This window comes from Pecten maximus, chromosome 3 (assembly GCF_902652985.1).
Source record: "Pecten maximus chromosome 3, xPecMax1.1, whole genome shotgun sequence".
Lineage (NCBI taxonomy): Eukaryota > Metazoa > Mollusca > Bivalvia > Pectinida > Pectinidae > Pecten > Pecten maximus.
Window position 1 is genome coordinate 10943851 of NC_047017.1, and position 25377 is coordinate 10969227.

Genomic DNA, 25377 nt, shown 5'->3' on the forward strand with positions numbered 1-25377 from the left:
GTACATATATATAATTATATATCTATGACCACTGATAGTGCTATTTTACTGTGAGAATAAAATAAACATACATGAACAATAATATCAATGTGTTGTAGTCTTCTGTTATGAATGATATATTTCAATTACTGTATATTGATTTTAAACTAGTAAGTGAGACAACCGGAAGTGGTGACTGGAAAGTGGGACAACCAGGTTAGTGGTGACAGGATAGTGGGACAACCTGATTAGTGGTGACAGGATAGTGGGACAACCATATTAGTGGTGACAGGATAGTGGGACAACCAGGTTAGTGGTGACAGGATAGTGGGACAACCTGATTAGTGGTGACAGGATAGTTGGACAAACAGATTAGTGGTGACTGGATAGTGGGACAACCAGGTTAGTGGTGACTGGATAGTGGGACAACCAGGTTAGTGGTGACTGGATAGTGGGACAACCAGGTTAGTGGTGACTGGAAAGTGGGACAACCAGGTTAGTGGTGACTGGAAAGTGGGACAACCAGGTTAGTGGTGACTGGAAAGTGGGACAACCTGATTAGTGGTGACAGGATAGTGGGACAACCAGATTAGTGGTGACTTGATAGTAGGACAACCAGATTAGTGGTGGCAGGATAGTGGGACAACCAGATTAGTGGTGACTTGATAGTAGGACAACCATATTAGTGGTGGCAGGATAGTGGGACAAACAGATTAGTGGTGACAGGATAGTGGGACAACCAGATTATTGGTGACATGATAGTGGGACAACCAGATTAGTGGTGACAGGATAGTGGGACAACCTGATTAGTGGTGACTGGATAGTGGAACAACCAGATTAGTGGGGACAACCAGGATAGTGGGACAACCTGATTAGTGGTGACAGGATAGTGGGACAACCAGATTAGTGGTGACTTGATAGTAGGACAACCAGATTAGTGGTGACAGGATAGTGGGACAACCTGATTAGTGGTGACTGGATAGTGGAACAACCAGAGTAGTGGGGACAACCAGGATAGTGGGACAACCTGATTAGTGGTGACAGGATAGTGGGACAACCAGGTTAGTGGTGACAGGATAGTTAGACAACCAGATTAGTGGTGACAGGATAGTGGGACAATCAGATTAGTGGTGGCAGGATAGTGGGACAATCAGATTAGTGGCGACAGAATAGTGGGACAACCTGATTAGTGGTGACTGGATAGTGGAACAACCAGATTAGTGGGGACAACCAGGATAGTGGGACAACCTGATTAGTGGTGACAGGATAGTGGGACAACCAGATTAGTGTTGACTTGATAGTAGGACAACCAGATTAGTGGTGGCAGGATATTGGGACAACCAGATTAGTGGCGACTTGATAGTAGGACAACCAGATTAGTGGTGGCAGGATAGTGGGGCAACCAGATTAGTGGCGACTTGATAGTAGGACAACCAGATTAGTGGTGGCAGGATAGTGGGGCAACCAGATTAGTGGTGACTTGATAGTAGGACAACCAGATTAGTGGTTGCAGGATATTGGGACAACCAGGTTAGTGGTGACTGGATAGTAGGACAACCAGATTAGTGGTGACTGGATGGTGGGACAGTCAGATTAGTGGTGACAGGATAGTGGGACAACCTGATTAGTGGGACAACCAGATTAGTGGTGACTTGATAGTGGGACAACCAGATTTGTGTTGGCTGGGTGGTTGGATAACAAGATTAGTGGTGGCTGGATAGGACATATTGAAGATTATTTGTGTTGTGAGGGCAATTGGGAAATAGCCAATAAATTCTAAAGTGTGTAATAGCTTTACAAAATTTGTGTATTAATGCTGCAGTATCGGTAAACTACAATTTCATGCCTGGGCTTTCCCCGAAAGAGTTCAAGCAGATGTTGTAACTGCTAAATTTTTTCTTGCTTTTTCCATGAACAAAGTAAAAATAAAGGAGGAAGGTTGATTAAATTCAATTTCCACAAAAAAATGTATTGTTGAGCTTGAAAGAAAAATGGACAACCAAAACAGCAAGGACACAAGTCATTCAGATCCCCAACAAGCGAGCCATGCAGTCACGGGCACAATATATGTATCTTGCTGAGATAAATTTAATAAGATGTTTAGAGGTATATAATTCAATACAAGGAATATAATGGAAGTGGTGAGGTAAGTCTAATCACCACAATGGAAGTATACAGCCAACTCCATTGGTGGGTTTAGGAAGTTATTCAAACAGTTTGGAGATGTTTTGAAACACTAGAATTTGTGAATTTAACCGTTTTGAAATTGATAACCAAGAAGTATAACTGAAAACTCCTCTAAGCAGAAGCCAGCAATTCTAGTATAGACCACTTGATTGATGTGTGTGGGAAGCTTCATAGAATTATATGAAAACATATGCTCTGGAAATGCTTAAATAATAGACAAATTGTTAGTTAAATATAGGAGCACATCTGAATTATGTGACCTTGAATATAGATCAAGGTCATTCATTCCAACAAACCCGATAGCCTTTCTCTCCAATATCAGGTCTCTGGGGTTCTTGGTTGAGGAGAAATTGTTTAAATTTTAGCCGATTTGACCTCTGTGACCTTGAATGTAGGTCAAGGTCATTAATTTGAACAAATTTGGTTGTCCTCAACCCAGTGTGCTACAGGCCAAATATCATATTTCTGGGCCTCTTGCAATTGGGTTATAGAGAAGTTGTGTTGCCTATTTGATCCCTGTGACTTTGAATGTAGGCCAAGGTCATTCATTTTAACGAACTTGGCAGCCCTTCACCCTAGCATGGTACAGGCCCAATATTAGACCTCTGGGCCTAGCCTCTCAGTTATTGAGAAGAAGTTGTTTAAATGGGCATTCCTTCATTTGAATAAAGTTTGGTTGTCAAAATTAAACTTACTGGAAAATATTTATTTTTTCCAAATAGTAAAGTTATGATCTTTACATTAATAAGGCAGTTTTACTCTCAAGATAAAACAAAGCTGTTCGAGTATTAAGTCCTGAAAAGTATCGAAATATCACTATAATTACCACAAAAACACATAGTATTTGTATGCAATACGCCTTTTGCCTGTACCTTTCGATGTTAATTTCATTACTTGTAGGCACAAACACTCGTATAATCATCATTCTGATATAGATTTCATCAATAGAAATTGTGCAGGTTTCTGATGAGTGAACGATGGAATGCTCCTATAAATGGAAAAGTTGATGCTGGACAGATAGACAGCCTGACAGTATTTTTCAGGAAGGACAGGTGAGCTAAAAATAGTTCAAGGTCACTTATAATGAGAATAAATTCTTGTTCAGACGCTAAAAGTTACAACAACAATAAGATGTTTCCTGTTTTTTTATTAACATCACTCTATGATCTGAAGTCATACCGACATATAAACCACAAATATGCAAAAATGTAAACATTCAAAATATATACATTGTCAATACGTCAAGTTTCCCGTGATAACTTGTCTCACATTCCTTGAAGGTGTTTAGTTCAGAGGTATCTAAAATGAGTTATTCAAATTGTTCTAGGGCTCAGAAGACTATTTTTTCCTATTTAAACACATTTTTTCCATTGTTTTGAAATGAAAAGATCTTCAGTAATCTGTATGGATATCATTTTAGTGGGTTTTATCTTTATGAAGATCGACTGATGAAATAATATTTTTTAAATCTTACATGAAAATAAATTTAAACTTCATAACTACTGAAATTAATGAAGGTTATATATATATTATTAACATATGAAAACTGGCGTGGAATCATAAGAGTACAGAATATACTTCTAATACTGCTTAAAACACTTCTACAATGAGTGTTTCATCAACTTTTTCAACATTCTGGAACTAAATGTACTGTCAGGAATGTGACCACAACCTTCACTTTTCTAAAAGCCGATTCATGATTGTTAAAACGTAACACCTCTGATATCTTCAAAGTTGTCTAATTAGAATGCTTTCTAAATGATAATGAACAGAAAATTGTTCTTCAATGTAATTTATATTATTTCTTGTAATGGAGGAAATCATTGAATCATATAAAAACACAGCAAATATTTGTATTTGAAATCTTTTTTTTTAAAAGATTACAGATGGATGGATCCTGAAGATAGATTTACAACACAACTAATTTTCCCCGTTATTCTGACAAGCTAGCTATTCACCTTGTTAAGGCTCTGGATTAACTAGCATGCATTATGCTGCAAGTTATTTTCCGGTGCCTTCGATTCCCGCGTAATCTGGGATGGTTGACATCTATATGGACTGAGAAATTGTATTTCAAAGTCTGATAATATTCTGTATACAGAAGTCACAGTAAAGTCTTGACAATAGATCTAGAGACTAGAGAGGCTTAGCCATATAATCAGGGACAAAAGAAAGAAATTTAAAAACAAAACTAGAAAAAAGAATTACATGACACACATTGACAGTACTTATATGACAAAATTCACTTTTCAGAAAGATGATTGTTGCTTTAAAAATGTGTGCATCAATTGGCATAATAGATCTAGATTGTACAATGAAAAACATGGACATTTGAAAATGAGTTTATAATGAATAAAAACCTCCACTAGTTCAATAGTTTTTACAACAATTCCTGAATTACAGTATCATAAAGTTTTTTATCAATAAATTACATTTAAGAAAATTTGATGTGACAGACACAATATGTATCAATGCAAACAGCGAAAAAAAAAGAACAAACGTAAAAACATAAATTATAAATGAGCGACATATCGTGTTCTTATTTCCCTGTATTAGCCTTTATCTCATGCAACAATAGTAGAATTAGTATACCGTAGTTATCCTGTAATTCACACCAGGCGACATAACTTCTAACTCAGTCAGGGGGTGGGCTTATAATATAACAGTAAATTACAGTTGTCTGAAAACAGCTAGCATGGGTTGGTTAATTGCTGGACAAAAAGGCCTGTAGTACAATCATAGCTCTGAATATCTAAATTCTTTGATCTAGATCTGTTAATGAAATATTTGGAATAACCAAATGGTCTGAAGTAACTATGACCATATATCATACAGTTTAAATCGATGTAAAGCACATGTACAGGAGCAACTTATTAGTACCAGTCCTGGTACGGATTGTAATAGTCAATCCTCACAGTGTAAGGAGGGGAGTCAATCCTCACAGTGTAAGGAGGGGAGTCGATCCTCACAGTGTAAGGAGGGGAGTTGATCCTCACATTGTAAGGAGGGGAGTCGATTCTCACGGTGTTATGAGGGGAGTCAATCCTTACGGTGTAAGGAGGGGAGTCAATTCTCACATTGTAAGGAGGGGAGTCAATTCTCACGGTGTAAGGAGGGGAGTCAATCCTTACGGTGTAAGGAAGGGAGTCAATTCTCAGTGTAAGGAGAGGAAGTCAGTACCAGTCCTGGTACGGATCGTAATAGTCGAAGTAGTCCTCCCAGTGATCCGACGCGAAGTCGTCTTCGTCGTCGTATGAATAATCACAATCTGTGTCATCATCACCCTCCTCAAATGGACACTCGACGTCGTACACTGCCTGACTCTTACGTGTGTGGTAAACACAATGTGGGCAGCTGATGTGGCATCGAACATGGTCTGCTGGCATCTTCACATGGCATGTGGCACTCTGCATCAGTGCCTGTGGCATGTTCTCAAGCTTGGCCCACTTTCTACTCTCAAAATTGAACATGAAAGCAGAATCAAGAAGTTTCTTTGTCGAGGAATCTTTTCCACCAAACACATAAAAGTTAGCACCATCTGAGTGATAGGAGAAGTCCTGGCGGGTCGGATCCTCTGGTAAATGTGAGATCACTTGTGACTTGACTGCTTTCCATCGTTTTTCATTGAAGGAAAACTTTTTTGCTGTGATTTTACCCATCCGACAAGCAAGAAGGTCATTTTCAACAGGGACCAATATGTTATCCCAATAGGCTCCTTTGGAGTGGTCGATCCTTTTCTCGTAGACGGTATCATACATGATGAATTTCGGTCTAGGGTTCTTCTTGCCCTTAGAACCATGTTTCCATGCCAGTACACAGACGTGGCGATTGCTGACCTCCAGGGAAGTGGTCTGTGTGTGTGTGGCATTACCCTTGAACAGATAGCACTTAACTATACTTTCTGTGTCTTCCTTAACCTCAAGGAGGACAGTATTCCATTCCTCCACTGGCGGTGTTCTGTTTGGTGTGGGCATGTGACCTGAGATAATTGCATACAGACGACTGTTGCACGACACTATATTCTGGATGAACATATTTTTAATACTGTCTGGTATTTGGAGCCGAAAGCTTGTCCATGTCTTCTCCTCGATGTTGTATTTATACATGATGAAAATGGAGTCGTAGTTTGATTCAGAGGTGTTGAACACATACAGGTAGCCTCTGGGATCGTAAGTGATCACTGGCTTTCTCATCTGCTCGGGTAAGGGAGCTAACTCTATCCATCGTCCTTCACTTACAATGAACCCGTAAACAGTACTCACAGATATACTTTCCGAGAATGGGAATAGGTGGAAGAGGTTGTTGAAGTACAGTCCGTGACCACAGCCCCCTGCCACAATGATAACATCTCTGGTTCCAGAATCTTCTTCAACAAGTCCAGCACTATATTTTGATTTCATATTGAGCACCAGATCTCTACATTTTTCACTGCTGTTCACAAATTTGTGTTTCTCTACTACTTCATCAAGGAACTTCATTGAAATACTGAGAATGTTCAGAGCACAAAACAGTTCTTCAAAGTAGGTCAGTCTAATTTCCTCTTCAAATTGCACCCAACGAACAATAAATTGAAAAAAGTCTGACTGAGACACATAACACAGAGACGGGTCGGACAAAAGGGACATCACAGAATCATGAGTTAATGACAATATATCTTCTTTCTGCATGACCTCTGGTAGATTTCCTCGTAGGAAATCGAATGCCCTTGTGTATAGGTCAAGGTCATACAGGCTACACATGAGACATATTCGTACACAATTGTCAGTGTTGATGTTAACGGAGTAGAGGTAGTCTTGGCATGCTCCTTTTAGTTCTGTGATCTGGAAATAATCAGCCACCTCTAAAAGTTCCTGCACATTTTCATAGCTGATCTCCGCATTACCAAGATACAAGAACTCTAAAGCCGAGCGGACGGATGTGGGCTTTCCAATGTGTAACTGAACTGTCCCTACAAACAAAGAAATCAGATACAGGCCTCAATACATACAGCAATGATCTTGCTTGATTCCAGATTTGGAGGATATCCATTTGATAAATTTTCAGAATTTTGATCCTCAATTAAAGCTTTATATAGAAGAGCTCTAGAGAACTGTACAATACAAGTGTGGAAAAAACTCTGAAAGGTGAACATGTCTCTGGGAACACTGATATGGTACAGAAAACAGTGCATGGGAGAGAAACTAAATAAAGTTTAACTGCACAGTCAACAAATGAACAGTTAATCACAGATTACCCTTAATATAAGATGTTTTAATAAATGATCTAATAAGATACCAGAGATATTCTCATAATCAGAGTTAATAACAGTCATTTCATTACATTTCAAACAAACAAAAAATCAGATATTTGTTCAATGGGTAGAGCTTGAGGAAGAAATTAAAGGGTCCTCTGGGTAAATATGTCATACATACCTGAAAATCTTTCCACAAGACCACTGTCATAGAGAGACTGGAAGTAAGGGCAGGATACCAACACACACCAGTGGGCCTTGATTTCCTAAAATGCATGACAAAAATTTATCACAAAAGAGCTCCAAATAAAGTACATAATCCTTCAAAATAAATTACAGATCTAACATGTGACAGTAAAACCATGATAATAAGTTTATTATATGATATGCTTTTTCTCATTTTTATGTAAAACGCTAATGATGTCAATGACGACAGACTTGATGTTGTGAACATTCGCAAGACACTGAATAGTGAATGAAGTTCTTCCTCACATTGAAGTCAATAGCGGCATGGATCCTTGGCAGAGTAACCTAAACTTCCAAAACACTGATTATAATAAACAACCAGAAATCATTGTTTTTGTCTTTTCTGAAGCATGAAATCTTTTAAATCTTATTATTTCCTCCATGAAAACTTGAAGAATTGGCAAGAATGAGAAATATTTCCTCCATGAAAACTTGAAGAATTGGCAGGAATGAGAAGTAAAACTGAGTTAACTGTACAGCAAGCTGATAAAACTGACCACATTCTCCACTACCAGTGTGACATCACAGAACTCCGACTGTGACATCATCTGATCGTGAAGGTGTCGCTGGAGGATCAGTGCGTGGGTACTCTTACTACCCATCTGCCTAGGAAACGGAATGTCCATGGCTGTCAGAGGATACAGGCTAGTGCTCTCATGAACTGTAATGAAAATGGAGTATATAGGTTACCAATATAAATATATTTATAAAAATTTTCTTTTTGGAATTTAATTTGTTTAATTAGCAGGAATATGTATACACAGATCTAGAGTGACTTCTAAATATGTTATGTATACAAGCTATAGTAAAATGCATGTTTAAAAAAATATTAAACAACTTATTTAGGCCTATACTTGGCATTACTTGCGCAAACTTAATTGTTCCTGTTAGAAATGTTTAAAATAAAAAGCCTACAAGAAAATGTCTCTCTCTACCACATAAATACCACCTATATACATGTATAAAAATTGTATTAAGAAATGAAATTGTGTGATAGTAATTAAGTTAAATTTGAGTGGAAGAAACTAGGGGAAATATGAAATAACTCTTAAAATATTGGACGCAACTTATGCAAACATGTCAGAAATAATGCCGGAGTAAATATATAACTATATACAAAGTTTGATGAACTTATGTAGAGAAATGTACTTGTAAGAGTTAAAGTTGAATATGAATGAATTCAAGTTCAGGCAATATCGTTTACTCTGTAAGTGTAAATAAGGGAGCACGATCTTAAACTTTAACTCATCCAAGATATTACCATAGAAAACTCTTTATCAAGTTTCAGGAAATTGTGTTGAGAAATGAATTTGTGATGAGTGTCAAAAGTTAAATTGAGTGAAATAAACTAAGGGCAATAACTGTAAATAAAGGAATGCAGTTCTTAATCTCTTTGACATCAAAGATGTTGTCGTTGTTAACTTATAGTACAAATTTCATGAAATTCCCCTGAGAAATGAACTTGTGAGAGTGCTGACAAAGTTATATTTCAGTGAAATAAAGTAAGGGCATATAGCACAGTAACTGTGTAAATAAAGAGCATATGTTCTGATACTTAAACTCATCCCAGATGCTGCCATAGTAAATTCATGTAACAAATTTCGCGAAAATTCCCTTGAAAAATGAACTTTTGAAGTTTAATGCATGGAGATAAAAAGAGAGACGGAGATGCTGTGTAATCATGATCAGAATACCAATGCACCACTTTACACAATAGACCTATCAGACAGACACTTTCTGCCAATGGTGAGAATGCCAGGTAATGTAACATTCATATACATGCAGTCAATCTGATTGTAATTAAGATCTGTGCTCTCGTTTCATAAAATATTACAGGCAATAACAGAAAATGTCACAATTCATGTAATCACTTCATCACAGATTGGACTTTTGACTGTAATGTGATCAGGCTCATGTGTGGATCTGGTCTAGATATATAATTATTTTTTTTTAGACATAGAGATAATCGTCTGTCTCTCCCATATTAGATAATTTGGCCAAGGACGAAATGCGAAATTGCTTCCTATTAGTGCCCCGACCCACCCCTTTCCCCTTAGTGTCCTAGGCTCGGTAATAACCGGAACAAGGACGTTAAGCCCCATCAATCAATCATACATCTACTCATTTACATTTTACATTGCTGCAGACAAAACACTGACAATAGAAAATGTTAATAACCTTAATTTAACATCGCTTACAAGGTTCACATTCAGTATACATACATAATAGGAGATGAAAATTACAAGACCTGACTGTGGTTCGAACCTAGGACCTCTGAACACTAGCCTGAAGCTCTCACAACTGCATGCATTCTACTGTCAGCATATTAACAATGATGGCTACTGATGCACCCACCTTAGTCTGCGAGATGAAAGCTAGCAATAGGTGAAGTGTCCGAGTCATGTATAGGTGATAAACCAGTCATTAACTCACTAAGTAACATATTATTTCTCATCTGATGATTATGAATTGAGAACCATAAAATATTTACTAAAATCAAGAAAAAGAAAAACAGACTAACCACCAGCAACTATATTTTTTTGAATAATTGCTCCACTTATTAATTCTAATACTAGGTTATCTCCCCCTAGTTAGAATTTTAGGAATCAGTACATATTCTAGAGACCATAGTCATAAAGGTCAATTTTATTTATAATTTTAACATTCTGAAGACAGAGAGACAGTCTTAAAATGTATTGCATCAAGATGACAAATTATAAACTAATAAGAATTGTAAAATATAGATGTTTTAGAAAAAGTATTAAAAATTTAGAGTGTAGACGAATCTACTAACATTTACAGATAATGATTTGATGACATGAAGCGACGAATTGAGAGGCAATCAGAGTCAGAACATGTAGGCATATACAGCTGTAATGTACATGTAACGTTATTCTACTTAATAAAGTTTTAAATTAGAGCACTCTACAGTAATGTTATTGTTTGGAGGAAGTCCAGAACCTAATTCCTAAACTTGTCTCTCTCACCCTCTTCCGGTATTTAACAACTCGTGTTATAATCCAATATGCGAGATATACAGTTTATCCACGATGACAGGATTATATTGGATTTTAACTCGAGTGATTGTCCTGTGCTTAACCTCAGTCTCAGACTCCTCACAACCAAAGCCCAGGCCAAGGCTCGCATTTTGGTTAGGCCTATGAATTATGTGATATGCTGATACGTGAAAAGAGCTGGCTTTTCAGTGTGTATAAGTATTGTCACTTGTATAAAAAGGATGTGTCAAGGTACTTAGCCTTCTAATTAATGGCAAACTTACCACTCCACTATAGCGTAATACCTACTTTTTTTCCAGAGAAAATTTTCGCCTTCAACAACAAGATGATCTCCCTTATCATTCGCTCAGATAAAGAAGACATCATTTGATTGGACGACTATAGCCGGAACAAATGTATCTAAACCAATCAGATTAAGTATTACAATTTCACCGTGTTTACATCCAACAAGAAGCACGTGTATAGATGTTGTTGAAGATTTTTTTAAAGGTTTATACCTGCTCTGATGGCCACAGCGAATTGTAAAACAGGTAAGTATTTACAAAAATTGGTATCGATTCTTTATGCGAATGTCTTAAATTTGATCCTGATGTTATTAATTGTCATTAATTTATTCAGCATGTTCAGGGACACCAACGTTAACATATAGATCTACATGTAGTATAGGTGTACGTATTTGTATATATATACATATATTTGTGCACTGAGCCGTGCAGGCGTGACTACATGTACCACTACATGTATATCATTATATTACTACTATTATACCAGCAGACATTAGGTAAAATTGGATAAGTATTTTATCAGAGATCTGCTATTTGATGTAAAATAAGTTAACTTTTTCAAAATCATTAGCTATGAACTTGACCAAGCAGTGTTAACGTATTAAACTATTAATTGATTCAATAATGAAAACAATAGGATGCAACTTTTGCAGAAAACTCGCTAGAAATAAACTATATTTGATAATTATAATAATATTTATTCAGACAAAGCATTCAGTACAGTATATAGTGTCACACATAAAAAATGTATATATATAAAGGGTATACACACTATTTTCAACATTTTCTTAATAAATAATGATAAATAATTAATGAATAGTATCACATAAATGTTTATCTCAGTTGGTAGTTTGACATATATAATACACTTTACTATTTTCGAATACAATTTACTTTTGGCTTTCCCTATGATTGCCCATGAAAGCTGGAGTGCAGCTTATTTCCAATGGGGTTGACAAGCTCCTCGAGTAAAAAGAATCTTAATTTAAAATAATCATTTAAAATTTAACAAAATTATAGCCACAAATTGTTTCGTTTCAGTACCTGGTACTGTAACTTGGTACATTGTAAAACTACATGTACTTTCATTACACTCTTACCAACTAAAAAATGGAAGCAAATGCTAAATTTTAATAAAAAAACAAAAAAATGTTTCAAAAACTTCTCATGTATGTTTACGTCTCTGGTATGTCCCTGGTTTTATTATACCTGCAGAGTCACTGGAACTCATATGGTGACCAGTAAACTTTTGATCTTTTTACCTGAAAAAAACCCAACAACCATGTTTGATGAAGACACAGTGTTAAGTACTTCAGATATTATTTGAAACCTGATTTTTTTTTGTATTCATTGTCGACAGTTAGCATGACCTATGACCTTGGACATTTTGAAAGTTTAGAGATTTGACACGAAAAGTAATGAAAAGTAAGCACCCTTGATGAGGAAGTGTACTAAATTTGAACTCAATATATGTCTGTTATTGTCCGAAAACTAATATATATACATTACATACTGATAATTGATGAATGAAGGAATTACATTTGCACTATCGCTTTGCTTTGACCCAAAATGAAATCCCAATTAAAGTAAGCACACTTGATGAAGAAGCAATATCCCTTCAGATCTTTGATCAGGATACAACAAGAGAAAAAACAAAGTTTATTTGATTTTTGTCTTATATTTTATTAATTTTGTTAAGATATGGTGATGATATTGAAATTATAACTTTATCAATGGGGAAATCAGTTTAGGATATAGCAAGATGCTGTGGGTATGTTATACATCATCAAGGTGTGGTGGGTATGTTATACAACAAACAGGTGTGGTGGGTATGTTATACATCATAAAGGTGTGGTGGGTATGTTATACATCATAAAGGTGTGGTGGGTATGTTATACATCATAAAGGCGTGGTGGGTATGTTATACATCATAAAGGTGTGGTGGGTATGTTATTCATCATAAAGGTGTGGTGGGTATGTTATACATCATAAAGGTGTGGTGGGTATGGTATACATCACAAAGGTGTGGTGGGTATGTTATACATCATAAAGGTGTAATGGGTATCATAAAGGTGTGGTGGGTATGTTATACATCATAAAGGTGTGGTGGGTATGTTATACATCATAAAGGTGTGGTGGGTATGTTATACATCATAAAGGTGTGGTGGGTATGTTATACATCATAAAGGTGTGGTAGGTATGTTATACATCATAAAGGTGTGGTGGGTATGTTATAAATCATAAAGGTGTGGTGGGTATGTTATATATCATAAAGGTGTGGTGGGTATGTTATACATCATAAAGGTGTGGTGGGTATGTTATACATCATAAAGGTGTGGTGGGTATGTTATACATCATAAAGGTGTGGTGGGTATGTTATACATCATAAAGGTGTGGTGGGTATGTTATACATCATAAAGGTGTGGTGGGTATGTTATTCATCATAAAGGCGTGGTGGGTATGTTATACATCATAAAGGTGTGGTGGGTATGTTATACATCATAAAGGTGTGGTGGGTATGTTATACATCATAAAGGTGTGGTGGGTATGTTATTCATCATAAAGGTGTGGTGGGTATGTTATACATCATAAAGGTGTGGTGGGTATGTTATACATCATAAAGACACAGTTGGTATGTTATACATCATAAAGGCACGGTGGGTATGTTATACATCATGAAGGTGTGGTGGGTATGTTATACATCATAAAGGTGTGGTGGGTATGTTATACATCATAAAGGTGTGGTGGGTATGTTATATATCATAAAGGTGTGGTGGGTATGTTATACATCATAAAGGTGTGGTGGGTATGTTATACATCATAAAAGTGGTGGGTTTGTTATACATCATAAAGGTGTGGTGGGTATGTTATACATCATAAAGGTGTGGTGGGTATGTTATTCATCATAAAGGTGTGGTGGGTATGTTATACATCATAAAGGTGTGGTGGGTATGTTATTCATCATAAAGGTGTGGTAGGTATGTTATACATCATAAAGGTGTGGTGGGTATGTTATAAATCATAAAGGTGTGGTGGGTATGTTATATATCATAAAGGTGTGGTGGGTATGTTATACATCATAAAGGTGTGGTGGGTATGTTATACATCATAAAGGTGTGGTGGGTATGTTATACATCATAAAGACACAGTTGGTATGTTATACATCATAAAGGCACGGTGGGTATGTTATACATCATAAAGGTGTGGTGGGTATGTTATACATCATAAAGGTGTGGTGGGTATGTTATACATCATAAAGGTGTGGTGGGTATGTTATATATCATAAAGGTGTGGTGGGTATGTTATACATCATAAAGGTGTGGTGGGTATGTTATACATCATAAAGGTGACCGTGTGGTGGGTATGTTATACATCATAAAGGTGTGGTGGGTATGTTATACATCATAAAGGCGTGGTGGGTATGTTATACATCATAAAGGTGTGGTGGGTATGTTATACGTCATAAAGGCGTGGTGGGTATGTTATACATCATAAAGGTGTGGTGGGTATGTTATAAATCATAAAGGTGTGGTGGGTATGTTATATATCATAAAGGTGTGGTGGGTATGTTATACATCATAAAGGTGTGGTGGGTATGTTATACATCATAAAGGTGTGGTGGGTATGTTATACATCATAAAGACACAGTTGGTATGTTATACATCATAAAGGCACGGTGGGTATGTTATACATCATAAAGGTGTGGTGGGTATGTTATACATCATAAAGGTGTGGTGGGTATGTTATACATCATAAAGGTGTGGTGGGTATGTTATATATCATAAAGGTGTGGTGGGTATGTTATACATCATAAAGGTGTGGTGGGTATGTTATACATCATAAAGGTGACCGTGTGGTGGGTATGTTATACATCATAAAGGTGTGGTGGGTATGTTATACATCATAAAGGCGTGGTGGGTATGTTATACATCATAAAGGTGTGGTGGGTATGTTATACGTCATAAAGGCGTGGTGGGTATGTTATACATCATAAAGGTGTGGTGGGTATTTATGTGATACATCATAAAGGCACGGTGGTATGTTATACATCATAAAGGTGTGGTGGGTATGTTATACATCATAAAGGTGTGGTGGGTATGTTGTACATCATAAAGGTGTGGTGGGTATGTTATACATCATAAAGGCGTGGTGGGTATGTTATACATCATAAAGACCCTGTGGGTATGTTATACATCATAAAGACCCTGTGGGTATGTTATACATCATAAAGGTGTGGTGGGTATGTTATACATCATAAAGGTGTGGTGGGTATGTTATACATCATAAAGGCGTGGTGGGTATGTTATACATCATAAAGACCCTGTGGGTATGTTATACATCATAAAGACCCTGTGGGTATGTTATACATCATAAAGACCCTGTGGGTATGTTATACATCATAAAGGCGTGGTATTCAATGTTTTTCATATACACGTATCCGGATTATATCCCAGTTTAGTCACAAACAGTTTAACTTTATTAATGCCAAGCTTATGACTTTTCTGTTTCCGGTTCCGTCTATTTCAGCAGAGACATATATACACATATTTGTATATGTCTCTGATTTCAGTCCCGGTTTCGTGATTCATCGCACCAATATTTGAGACCAGTATAGGTCTGGGATCAATAGAGGATATACACATGAATGAAGATTGACTCAAAATTTTAGTTTTACTGACCAATAGAAATGAGTTGGTGTATAGAAACCATTCTCAGTGTTCTCTTACGCAGTAGAAGTTGAATATATGTCTCCCTGTTTATACAACAGTTTATCGCCTTTGCCCAAATAACAATTACACGCTAGTTAGATTGTATTTAAATGCAATCTAGGTGGCAGATAAATATAATGGCATCCGTTAGAGCCCAGATGAACACTGAGGCAATGGGAGACTGAAGCCAAATGTAAATATAAATGGTCAGCAAAATCCGTTTGCAACCATGCGTTCAGGACTATTGTTCCCGTGCCTCCGGCCCCAGGGGAGCCACACCCTTCATTTATGCAACTTCGGATCTCCTTTTATCAAATAATATTCCAAATATCAAATTTGATCAAATTCCATTCAGTACTTCACGATTTAAAGGAGTTACCTCTATTTCCCATATTTGACCTCACGCCTGTTGCCCCAGGGGAGACATAACATACCCTCCGTTTATACATCATATCTCCTTTGCCCATTGATGCTCCAGACTAAATTTCATAAGAATCAATTCTTTAATATTAGTAGCGGAAACGTTGACGGACTATGTACCATGACATAGGTGATTTAGAATAACCAAAGACGACATCACAACCTCATTCAACATGAGAGTGAAAGAAGGAGGGATGGTAATACACTGCTGTAACAACTAAAAGGAAACTTGGCGAAGCATTAACCATTGACGTTCCAATATATTTGCAATAGGTTCAACACAACTCTTTACAGCTTCATGTATCAATGCTTCAGCGTGATACAAAAAGTAGTAGCTATATAGCTAACTACTTCTCGGCTATAGTGATAGGGAGCTTATAATTACAATAATGAAAAAAAATATACGCGCTGAGTGAAAAACGCCACAACAAAAATGGTCACATGGTTTGATTATTATAATGAAACAATAAAGGTTTATTTGCTGTTTTCATTCCGAACGGCAATAGCACAAAGGAAAATAGAGACTTGCGCATGACCTTCTTATCTAAAGGAAAAAAAGGTAAACAACGGTAACGTAAAATTGACCTTTAATTGTGAATGAACCTAATCTGAAATACAAAGTATCACTTAAACTTTTACGTGTCAAAAACCACATATATTTCTGGTGTGTTAGTTGTTAATAGCCCATTAACTCTATGAAGGTCATTAGGGCAAAAAATGGTGAGTAAAATTATAAATACACTGGGGAAAGGACGAAACAACTTCAACCAAACGAAACATGTAAAAATGCAAATATGTATTGGTACACTCCTATTGAAAATGAAATAGTTGCTATGTTACTGAAATCTTGTAATACAGACAATGGTCATCAGCTTTTAGATAGTTCAACATTTTGCATCTGTTAATATCTGAGCACTAAGGCTGGTCCTCACGCTTATATAAGTAGGGAATGCGTTCTATATGTATGGCCCATCCTAAGACGGGCAAGAACAATCTCGTTCAGGTGTGTAATAATCTAGCAGTAACAAAGATTTCTTCTTCGGCTTACCTAGATAAAACGTAATACATGTATTTGTATATGTTTGTTATCTGTTCAATTTGCTCATATCTGATACAATAAATGAAATAATCAAAATTCCAAATTGGCAGATATCAATCGAATGATATACTAGATGTTGAGTCCATGTATTTTAAAACGAGTCAAACAAGTTGATACACTGTGATATAGTTACATTGTGTAGAAGAAACATTAGTCAGTACAAGTTTGTCTCCACATACGGATATGGCTTCAGGCTTAGCGATACCATCGTCCTTTGTCGTTAACAGTTCCCGGACGTTTGTTCCATTCCCGGACATCTGTATCACGTTGTTAGAACCGTAGCCACAGACATACACGTTACCTTCCCTGTCGACGTCCACTCCATAAGCTCTCTCCACAACACCAACCTTCAACACACTGGAGTATGTGTTGTCTGAGGACAGTCTACCAACAACCACACTGCCAGTGCTACTTGCGTAGTGAGCGGTAAAGAGTTTTCCATTGATTTAAATCATATGACAATGCATATACTGTACTAGAACTTTCATGTATCTGGCGTGTCATCGCTCGTGGACTGTCCTTAGTCACAATGAGCACTCTGCCTTCTGAACTGACGACGAATTCGCCATTTCTGTACGCTATACCGTAACATGGTTTGTCGATGTTTATTTCAGATGCCAGAGTAAGTTCAGAGGTTGTGACCGTTACTAAGCAGATACGTCCGTGATTGGTGTTCACAGCGACCGCCACGGTGGTGTTGTCAACCATACACATGCCATAGGGACTTCCGTTCACCTTCAACTCATCCACAAAATTTCCTTCTGTGTCGATTAACTTGATTTTATGGTTTCCGTCATCTCCCACCACAATTCGTCCATCTGGTAGGTAAACAACTCCACGGGAAGAACAATCGTTCTCATCGGATGGACATTTAATGTAAATCTTTTTTAACTCCTTGACATTACGCTTTGATAAAGGTTTAGCGAAAGCATTTGCATCTGCTGGAATATGTTGTAGCTGCTTTCGGACTATGATTTTTCCAAGATTCAAACCTGGCCTTTGTCTTGTCATGTGGAGGTCAGCTTCATGCTCTATACTGATGGATGAAAGTGATGTCTGCACCTCTCTCACTAAATCCCTACACGACTCGACCTCCGCCTGACCTCGTTGGTACAACAGGATCATGTCCATGTGGTCATTCCTCTGTTGGGCTGTAGTGGACGACGCTAGTGTATTCTGCATAGCGACCTTCAGTCGTTCACACTTCTGACTGGACACCTTCAGGTTTTCTCTCTCCTCTTTAGACTTAGCTATCAAGTCATCTGTGATTTCCTTTTTCGTCTCTTCAATACGATTAATGATCTGTTCCTGTAGGTCGTCAATGTTTTTCATTGCTGTGTCTTTGCCGTCTGCAATACTTTGGAGTTGTATGTGGAAGTCCTTTACCAGTGACTCCATTGCCTTTTCTCCTTGTTGTAGTGATTTCCTCATCTCCTCTAGCCAGTGACCACTGGTCAGTTTCTCACAGTATTCTTCTGTCGTGGCCACAGCGTCACATTTCCTGTGGCCAACTGTTATACATTTACAACAGCCGATGGATTTGTGGTCCTCACAGTAATAATCCATCTTTTCCTTGTGCTTGTTACAAATCTTGTCTGATGTTGACTGGTTCAGAAGGAAACTCTTCGTCTCTGTTATATCTACCACATCACAGTTGATGTGAATGATATCGTGGAAATCCACCTTACATGACTCACAGAATAAAGACTGGTTTGTTTTACACCAGAACTTTGCTGACGTCATCATGTTCCCTTTCCTCTGGCACGGCATACAGTAATGTGGTTCCGATGACCTGTTTTTCAACTGTATCATCTTCATGACAGCGATGTCGGTCGGAAAGTGTTTGGCCCAGTTCTCCTTGTCTTCTGATTTGTCCACAGGGTGGGTTAGTTTCCTACATACCGGACAGGTGAAGGACACCGTCGTATCACTTGTCCCCGACACCTCGCTGATGATGTAACTGGTCAAGCATTCCTGACAAAGGGAATGGTGACATGGTAGACACTTCGGCTGCCGTAACTGTTCCAGACAAATGGGACAGTCGAGAAGATGTGAATACCCAGACGGATTGTCTGGAGGTGTCGGCTGAGGACCTCCTTCTGCCATTACACTTGAACTCCAATCCTGGTCGTGTTCCTATTAAACATTGATAAAGTCTACATGTATGTTGGGATGTTTTATAAGCATCATGCTTAAATACACTTATGAGATCACATTTTCACACTTTTTCACAATTTTTTTTATCTTATATGATATAACAAAGAGAACATACCATTTTGCTTTGTGGATCAGATTCAAAACCAAATAGGCACAACCAGGGACCAAGGCAAAACTAAAAAAATACACTTTGAGACACGGGAACCTATATATGAAATCTAAAAGATAAGAACTATATGTGAATTATCCACAAAGATCCACTTTGTCCTTGACCTTTGGAACAAAATGCTTATCCTTTGGCCCAGTGACTTTGATCTTTGAAAAAACTGACCTCTTGTTTAATAACGATCAACTTTACTTCATGTGTCTTAACAAAATGTTGATCGGTGATAAAATACAAAATTTGATCTTGGCATCTGACTCGGTGACCTTGACATCAGACAACATGGTCTTGGCATTTAGTCAGCTGAATCCTTGTTTTATTCTGAGCAACTTAGGTCAGAAATGTCATAACAAATTATTCATCAGTGAAAAGATACATAATTTGACCTTGACCTTTGACCCGGTGACCTAAACCTCTGACTGTTAACATACTTTGACTTTTGGATAGTTGATTGTTTAATTCTGACCGATATTGCTTCATAGTGTAATAACAATATATTCAGTAATGATACAAGATTTGACCTTGACATTTGAACATTTGTCGGCAGATTCCTTATTTGATTTTGACCGATTTTGCTTCAAAATGACATAATACATTTTTCGGTGAAAAGATACAAAATTTGATCTTAAAATTTGACATGATGACCTTGACTTCTGACCCGATGACCTTGTCAATTAACTTGTTTAATTCTTACCATCTTTGCTTCTTCATCATGTCATAGGAAAATGTTTATCAATAAAAAAAATACAAAAGTTGACCTTGACTTTTCGTCATTTGGTTGACTGCTTTTTATTATTCTGACCAATTCTGCTTTTTCATGTCATAACAATGCTCATCAGTAAAAGATACAGAATTTGAATTTGACCTTTCGATCTAATGATCTATATTTATGTGAATTGAACATCTTGATAAAATACTTATCACCCGTGAATAAAATTTATGGATGGACAGTGATTGCTATATCAAGGGCTCCTAATTATCTCCAATACGGGTCCCTAATTAGCACAATTAGGGACAAAGGGTAACCCATATATGAAGTTTGAGAAAGATCCTTCCAGTACTTCTCAAGAAAACAGTAATAACAAGGATTTTTTACGGACAGACGGACGTTAGACCAAGGACGGACAACGGGCCACAGACACAGGACGATTTGAACAGCCCTCCATCTGATGATGGTGAATTAACAAAGATGTGAATTTTCTTCAGTTGCATTCATTTTGATTTTTACAAGTTACAAACGTTTCATGCAACTGGAACCAGTATTCAGTATGACTATATCAGGAGAATATTGTGATTGTACAAGTATTAATAGGATATAGAATGAATACATTTATACAATTACAATTTCATATAGGGGAGAATTTTCATTTTTTTTTTTTTTTTTTTTTAATTCAGAAGAGAAGTATACCAAAATATAATATGTTAACAATGCTCGATATATTAGAAATACACATTTATTTTCTTTTACTCCTTTCTGTGTTCTAGAATCCTTTCAAATATGTTTCTTGTAAAGTCATCCACTTTCGTTTTCTATATATCTATTATTTTTATCTAACATAACTACAACTAGCCCGAGTTTCCACTGTCCCTGCCACCATGTAAGGTATCTCACGCCCGATTTAATTTCATCTGCATCAAAATCTTAGCGACACCAAACGGTGTCGGAGAATTCCACGTTTTCATATAATATTGTGCCCTGTCCCTGACCAGACATGGTGACAGGACCACAGAGTAAACTCGGGCTTAATTACAACATGTTAATTTGCTCGCATTTTAGCGGATAAAAGAATATAGTAGATGGTTAATTTGTGTACTTGGTTAATATTATAAATAAGTGGTACTTACATCTTTTGATATATATTGTATTTGGCGGCGTATAACAAGCTTTCGATCTACCGCCTTCGCGAGGTCATGATACGACAGGATTATACCGGGACGCGATATACCAGAGTTACTTCCCTTCAAGTTGACATCCGATGAATCCGAAAATACAAAAAAAAATATTATCAAAATAAAGATAAGATATACCACCTGCTATTGTTGTTCTCTCTTTAAGATTAAAACAAAAAACAAAACAAAAACAAAAAACATTATTTGTGTTTTATGAGATTCAGGACTTAAAGTCTTTTATATACCTTACAGCGAGTATTGATTCGACAAGTTCAAACTGTTGTAAGTTATATTAATTAGCCTATGAACTAAGAAAAAGGCACGACGTGATTAGTCCTAATGTTAGTTATAGTTCTTGTGTTAATACGTTATAATCTTAAAAACTTTCTACTTCAGAAAATGGTACTGTGACCATGAATGCTAGACACCCTGTAGCTGTCCTGGATGATATATACTACAGACCGGTCTCCTTAGGTAAACCTATTACGTATTATTATATTAGTCAGCAACTCAGCTGATTGTTCTTAATTCATTAATTTCATTATGTTCTACATGTCTGCATTTTATCGTAATGTTTTCTAAGCATATTGAAATTTCCTCAATTTCATAAACTATCATATACATGACCTCTTGATAATGGCTTTTGAAATAAAGAAACAATACTAAATTATATAACCTCATAAGAGTTCAATAAGGTTTAGCATATTAAGATCACGGAAAGATGTGTTTGATTATTATTTACAATGTCTATGGCTAATGGTTCTGTTGCCACCACCCCGACTCTCATTAAGATTGTTATTTAAGCCAATGTCGTCAATGAAGCAGAAGACGTTAACTCTCGCGGAGCGCATGGTCTTATTGTACCTTTTTCAGGAGTCTCCATACAAATCCAAATTTTGTTTTTATTTTGTGCTCTTAAAATCGATTTTCAGCTTGACTAAAGGTTTCTTTTTATGTGGTATTCATTGTTGTTTTTGGAACGTTTACATTCTTGTCATTCGATGACAGGTTTCACAATTGATCTGGTGAATATAGATTAAAACCTATGTATTCATCAAATCATTCAATTGTCAAGTTGCATGTATATTTCAGTTGATGTGTTTGTGTGCAATGTTGCTGATAAGAAAAAGACCGCCAAGCTTATCCAGTAAGTAATGGATGTTTGAATTGACATAAACGGTAATTTACAGTTTACCCGTAACACCATGTGTTAAGGGTTAGTGTTATTGTGACTGCTGCCAAAGCATTTTCATGTTCAAAATATTTCGGGTTGGTTTAGGATTGACGGTGCAGACACATGTTAAGATCCTCTCCCAAACTGTTGCATTCTTTTATCCTTCTAAGAAATCGAATGAACAGGGAACAAAAGTCTACAGTATCTCACTGCATTTTTTAAGAGACAAATAATTCTGTATCCCTGTAGAATGGCGGTGATCTTTTTACTTATGTTTGGGGACATTAGAAACTCTAAGGATAAGGTCGGTCGTATCCCATTGTAGGGCGGTCATGGTATGTGACTTAAAGTCGGATCCCATTTTAGAGCGGTCATATTATGTGACAAAACATCCGGCTTATCAGATTTGTTTGTTTGTGGGGGTTGGAGGGGGATATTTCTGTATTGTTTCAAAATTATTTATTTCAGGTGCCTCAAAAAAGAATTTCCATTACCTAATTTTTGTCATCTAAAGCGGGTACGAGCAGTGAAAGGTGAGTGTTTCGGTGTAAAGGGAGAAAGCGAAGACAGACTTGATCAAATAGAACACTGTAATTAATGCATTGGGGACAAGTATAACTTCTTAAGGATCAAAAAACCAATTGACATAGTATTGATACATATCTGGTACACAGAATTTTAAATCCTTGAAAGAATTCTTTTAGACAATAAGTATTCCTAAAAATGACGACATTAGATGTGTTGAAGGTATGAGCTTCGTTTAATGTAAAAGAAAGGACTTACCTTTTTAAAATTTTGATTTTATGAACATCATATAAGAGAGAATGAGTTCCCAATAAGAAAACTTCTGTTTGAGAATTCCTTAGAAGTTATAGCTATATAAGTACATACATACAAATGATTATTTTTAGATTCGCCCTTACAAGCTATCATTTGTGATGGGTCTTGTGACATTGACAAGGTCATAATTACCTTATCTGAATCTCAGGATTACTCGACCTTGTCAAAGCCCTTCAAGGTCAAGGTACCAACGTCGATGCCCTTGACCAGACAGCAGTACGAGGAATCCATTTTGTACTGGCCTGTTAATTTTCATGAAGACAAAAGGTTTGTTTATTCTCTTGATTTCCTTACAATCTTATACAACAGAGTAAATATAGTTTACACGTAAATATTGACTCTCCAAACTGTTGTTTTGTAGTTATAGTGTTGATTTTAATATCCCTGTGTTGAAGTTAGGTAAACCTTAACAGGGACAGTGTTTTATGAGAATATTTACCTTAATGATCAGTTACACTATGTTCGGTGTTTTAGAGACTTGAAATGCTTTGTTATAGCATCACCAAGGCTTTAACGAAGCAGTTATTCAACACAGAGGAAGTTGACAGAATTTACTGTTATATGGAAGAGGCAATAGCGATGGCAAAAATTGGCGTTGAATCCAAACAGGTAGGTTTTTCAAAGAGTATACTCGTGTCAGATGTGCATGTACTTACAGTGTACTTACAGTATAGTTGTTATATCCAACACGAGTTATTCCCCTTTGTGTAACAGCTACAAATTTTGCGATCTCAAATTATTAAGTGCAGAGTAGCTGTAATTGAATTAAATGAAAATGTGATAAAGACTTTACACAGTGGTCCTGTAGATGATGAATGAGAGAGTGTTTTTAGAGCCAACCAATATTGAATAAAATGTTTGTGTAATACGTTTTTGTGGATTTTAGGTCATCTGACCCAAAATGTCAAGATGACCTATAGCCATCGTGTTCCGTCCGTCGTCGTCCGCCGTCCGCCTTGCGTAAACCTTTTTCTTTCAAAACGCTACTCCTCCTTAACCCTTGGTGGATTACTTCCAAATTTTGTTTCAAGCATCATTGGGGGAGGGCAATCATATTTTTTATAAAGGAGACTGGTCTGACCCCTGGGGCCCGAGGGGCGGGGCACCAAAGGGGAACTTTGGTGAATATTTGCTCTAAAATCCTACCCCTTCTTTACCCTTGGGTGGATTACAACTAAATTTGGTGTGAAACATCATTGGGGGAGGACAATCATATTTTATATAAATGAGGCTGGTGTGAGCTCAGGGGCCCGAGGGGAGGAGCCCCAAAAAGGGAACTTTGGTGAATTTTTAGGTCACCTGAGACAAAGTCTCAAGTGACCTATTCTAATCCACTTTTGTCCGTCGTCGTGCGTCGTGCGTCGTCCGTCGTGCGTCGTCCGTCGTGCGTCCGTAAACAATTTACATTTTCGACTTCTTCTCCAAAACCCCTAAACCAAATTCCATGTAATTTGGCAGGAAGCTTCTATGGCTAAAGGTCAACCAAAATTGTAAATTATATGGTCCCCACCCCCCAGGGGCCTGAGGGGCGGGGCTAAAACGGGTCAAATTGACTAAAACTTCAAAAATCTTCTTTTCTACTCTCAGAAATGGTGGAATCAAACACTCTTCATAGATGGAAGGGTCTTAAGGTGCTTTACCAAAATTGTAAATTTCATGACCCAGGGGTCTCACGTTTGCCCCTGGGGAGGGGGTAAACTTTACTATAGTTTATATAGGGAAATCACATTTTTGACTATTATTTGTTTGATTTGTATTGGAATTCATTCTAACTTGTATCAAATTATCGGCATGGGATGACAGTTTGATGGTATGTACATGTTGGCCCTAATTGACCCCCAGGGGCTGGTGGGCGGGGCCAAAAAGGGTCACATTTTTGACTAGATTGAAGAATCATTCAACTTATAATTATACAGTAGGTGTGACTCTTCTCTAATGGTTCAAATTTCTAGATGGAAGTCTTAATGTTCAAAAATGTCTCA

General features: G+C 37.0%; 3 protein-coding genes across 7 annotated transcripts in view; 1 reads left to right on the forward strand and 2 right to left on the reverse strand.

The window, feature by feature from the left end:
* Window positions 1-3295: 3295 nt before the first annotated feature.
* Window positions 3296-10994, reverse strand: LOC117323185 (kelch-like protein 11). The gene is made up of 4 exons (XM_033878236.1): window positions 10948-10994; window positions 8140-8303; window positions 7578-7662; window positions 3296-7114 (listed from the first exon to the last, which is right to left on the reverse strand). Exons 2-4 carry the CDS (start codon window positions 8266-8268, stop codon window positions 5340-5342), a joined length of 1989 nt encoding a protein of 662 aa, XP_033734127.1. The 5' UTR covers window positions 8269-8303; window positions 10948-10994; the 3' UTR covers window positions 3296-5339.
* Window positions 10995-11082: 88 nt separating this feature from the next.
* LOC117323188 (probable inactive tRNA-specific adenosine deaminase-like protein 3) overlaps window positions 11083-25377 on the forward strand; it is a 38829-nt gene continuing 24534 nt past the window's right edge. For 2 of the 5 annotated variants that reach the window (XM_033878240.1, XM_033878239.1), the window contains exons 1-4: window positions 11083-11189; window positions 21778-21855; window positions 22474-22528; window positions 23024-23088. In XM_033878240.1, coding sequence (XP_033734131.1) covers window positions 11165-11189; window positions 21778-21855; window positions 22474-22528; window positions 23024-23088 — 223 coding nt within the window. In that variant the 5' untranslated portion in view covers window positions 11083-11164. Of the gene's footprint in view, window positions 11190-17490; window positions 17598-17880; window positions 17993-21777; window positions 21856-22473; window positions 22529-23023; window positions 23089-25377 lie in introns of those variants that run through there. The other 3 variants (XM_033878243.1, XM_033878242.1, XM_033878241.1) reach the window with 3 other exon arrangements.
* On the reverse strand, window positions 16664-19299 carry LOC117323187 (probable RING finger protein 207 homolog). The gene has a single exon (XM_033878238.1). The coding sequence runs from the start codon at window positions 19275-19277 to the stop codon at window positions 17580-17582; it is 1698 nt and encodes a 565-aa protein (XP_033734129.1). The 5' UTR covers window positions 19278-19299; the 3' UTR covers window positions 16664-17579.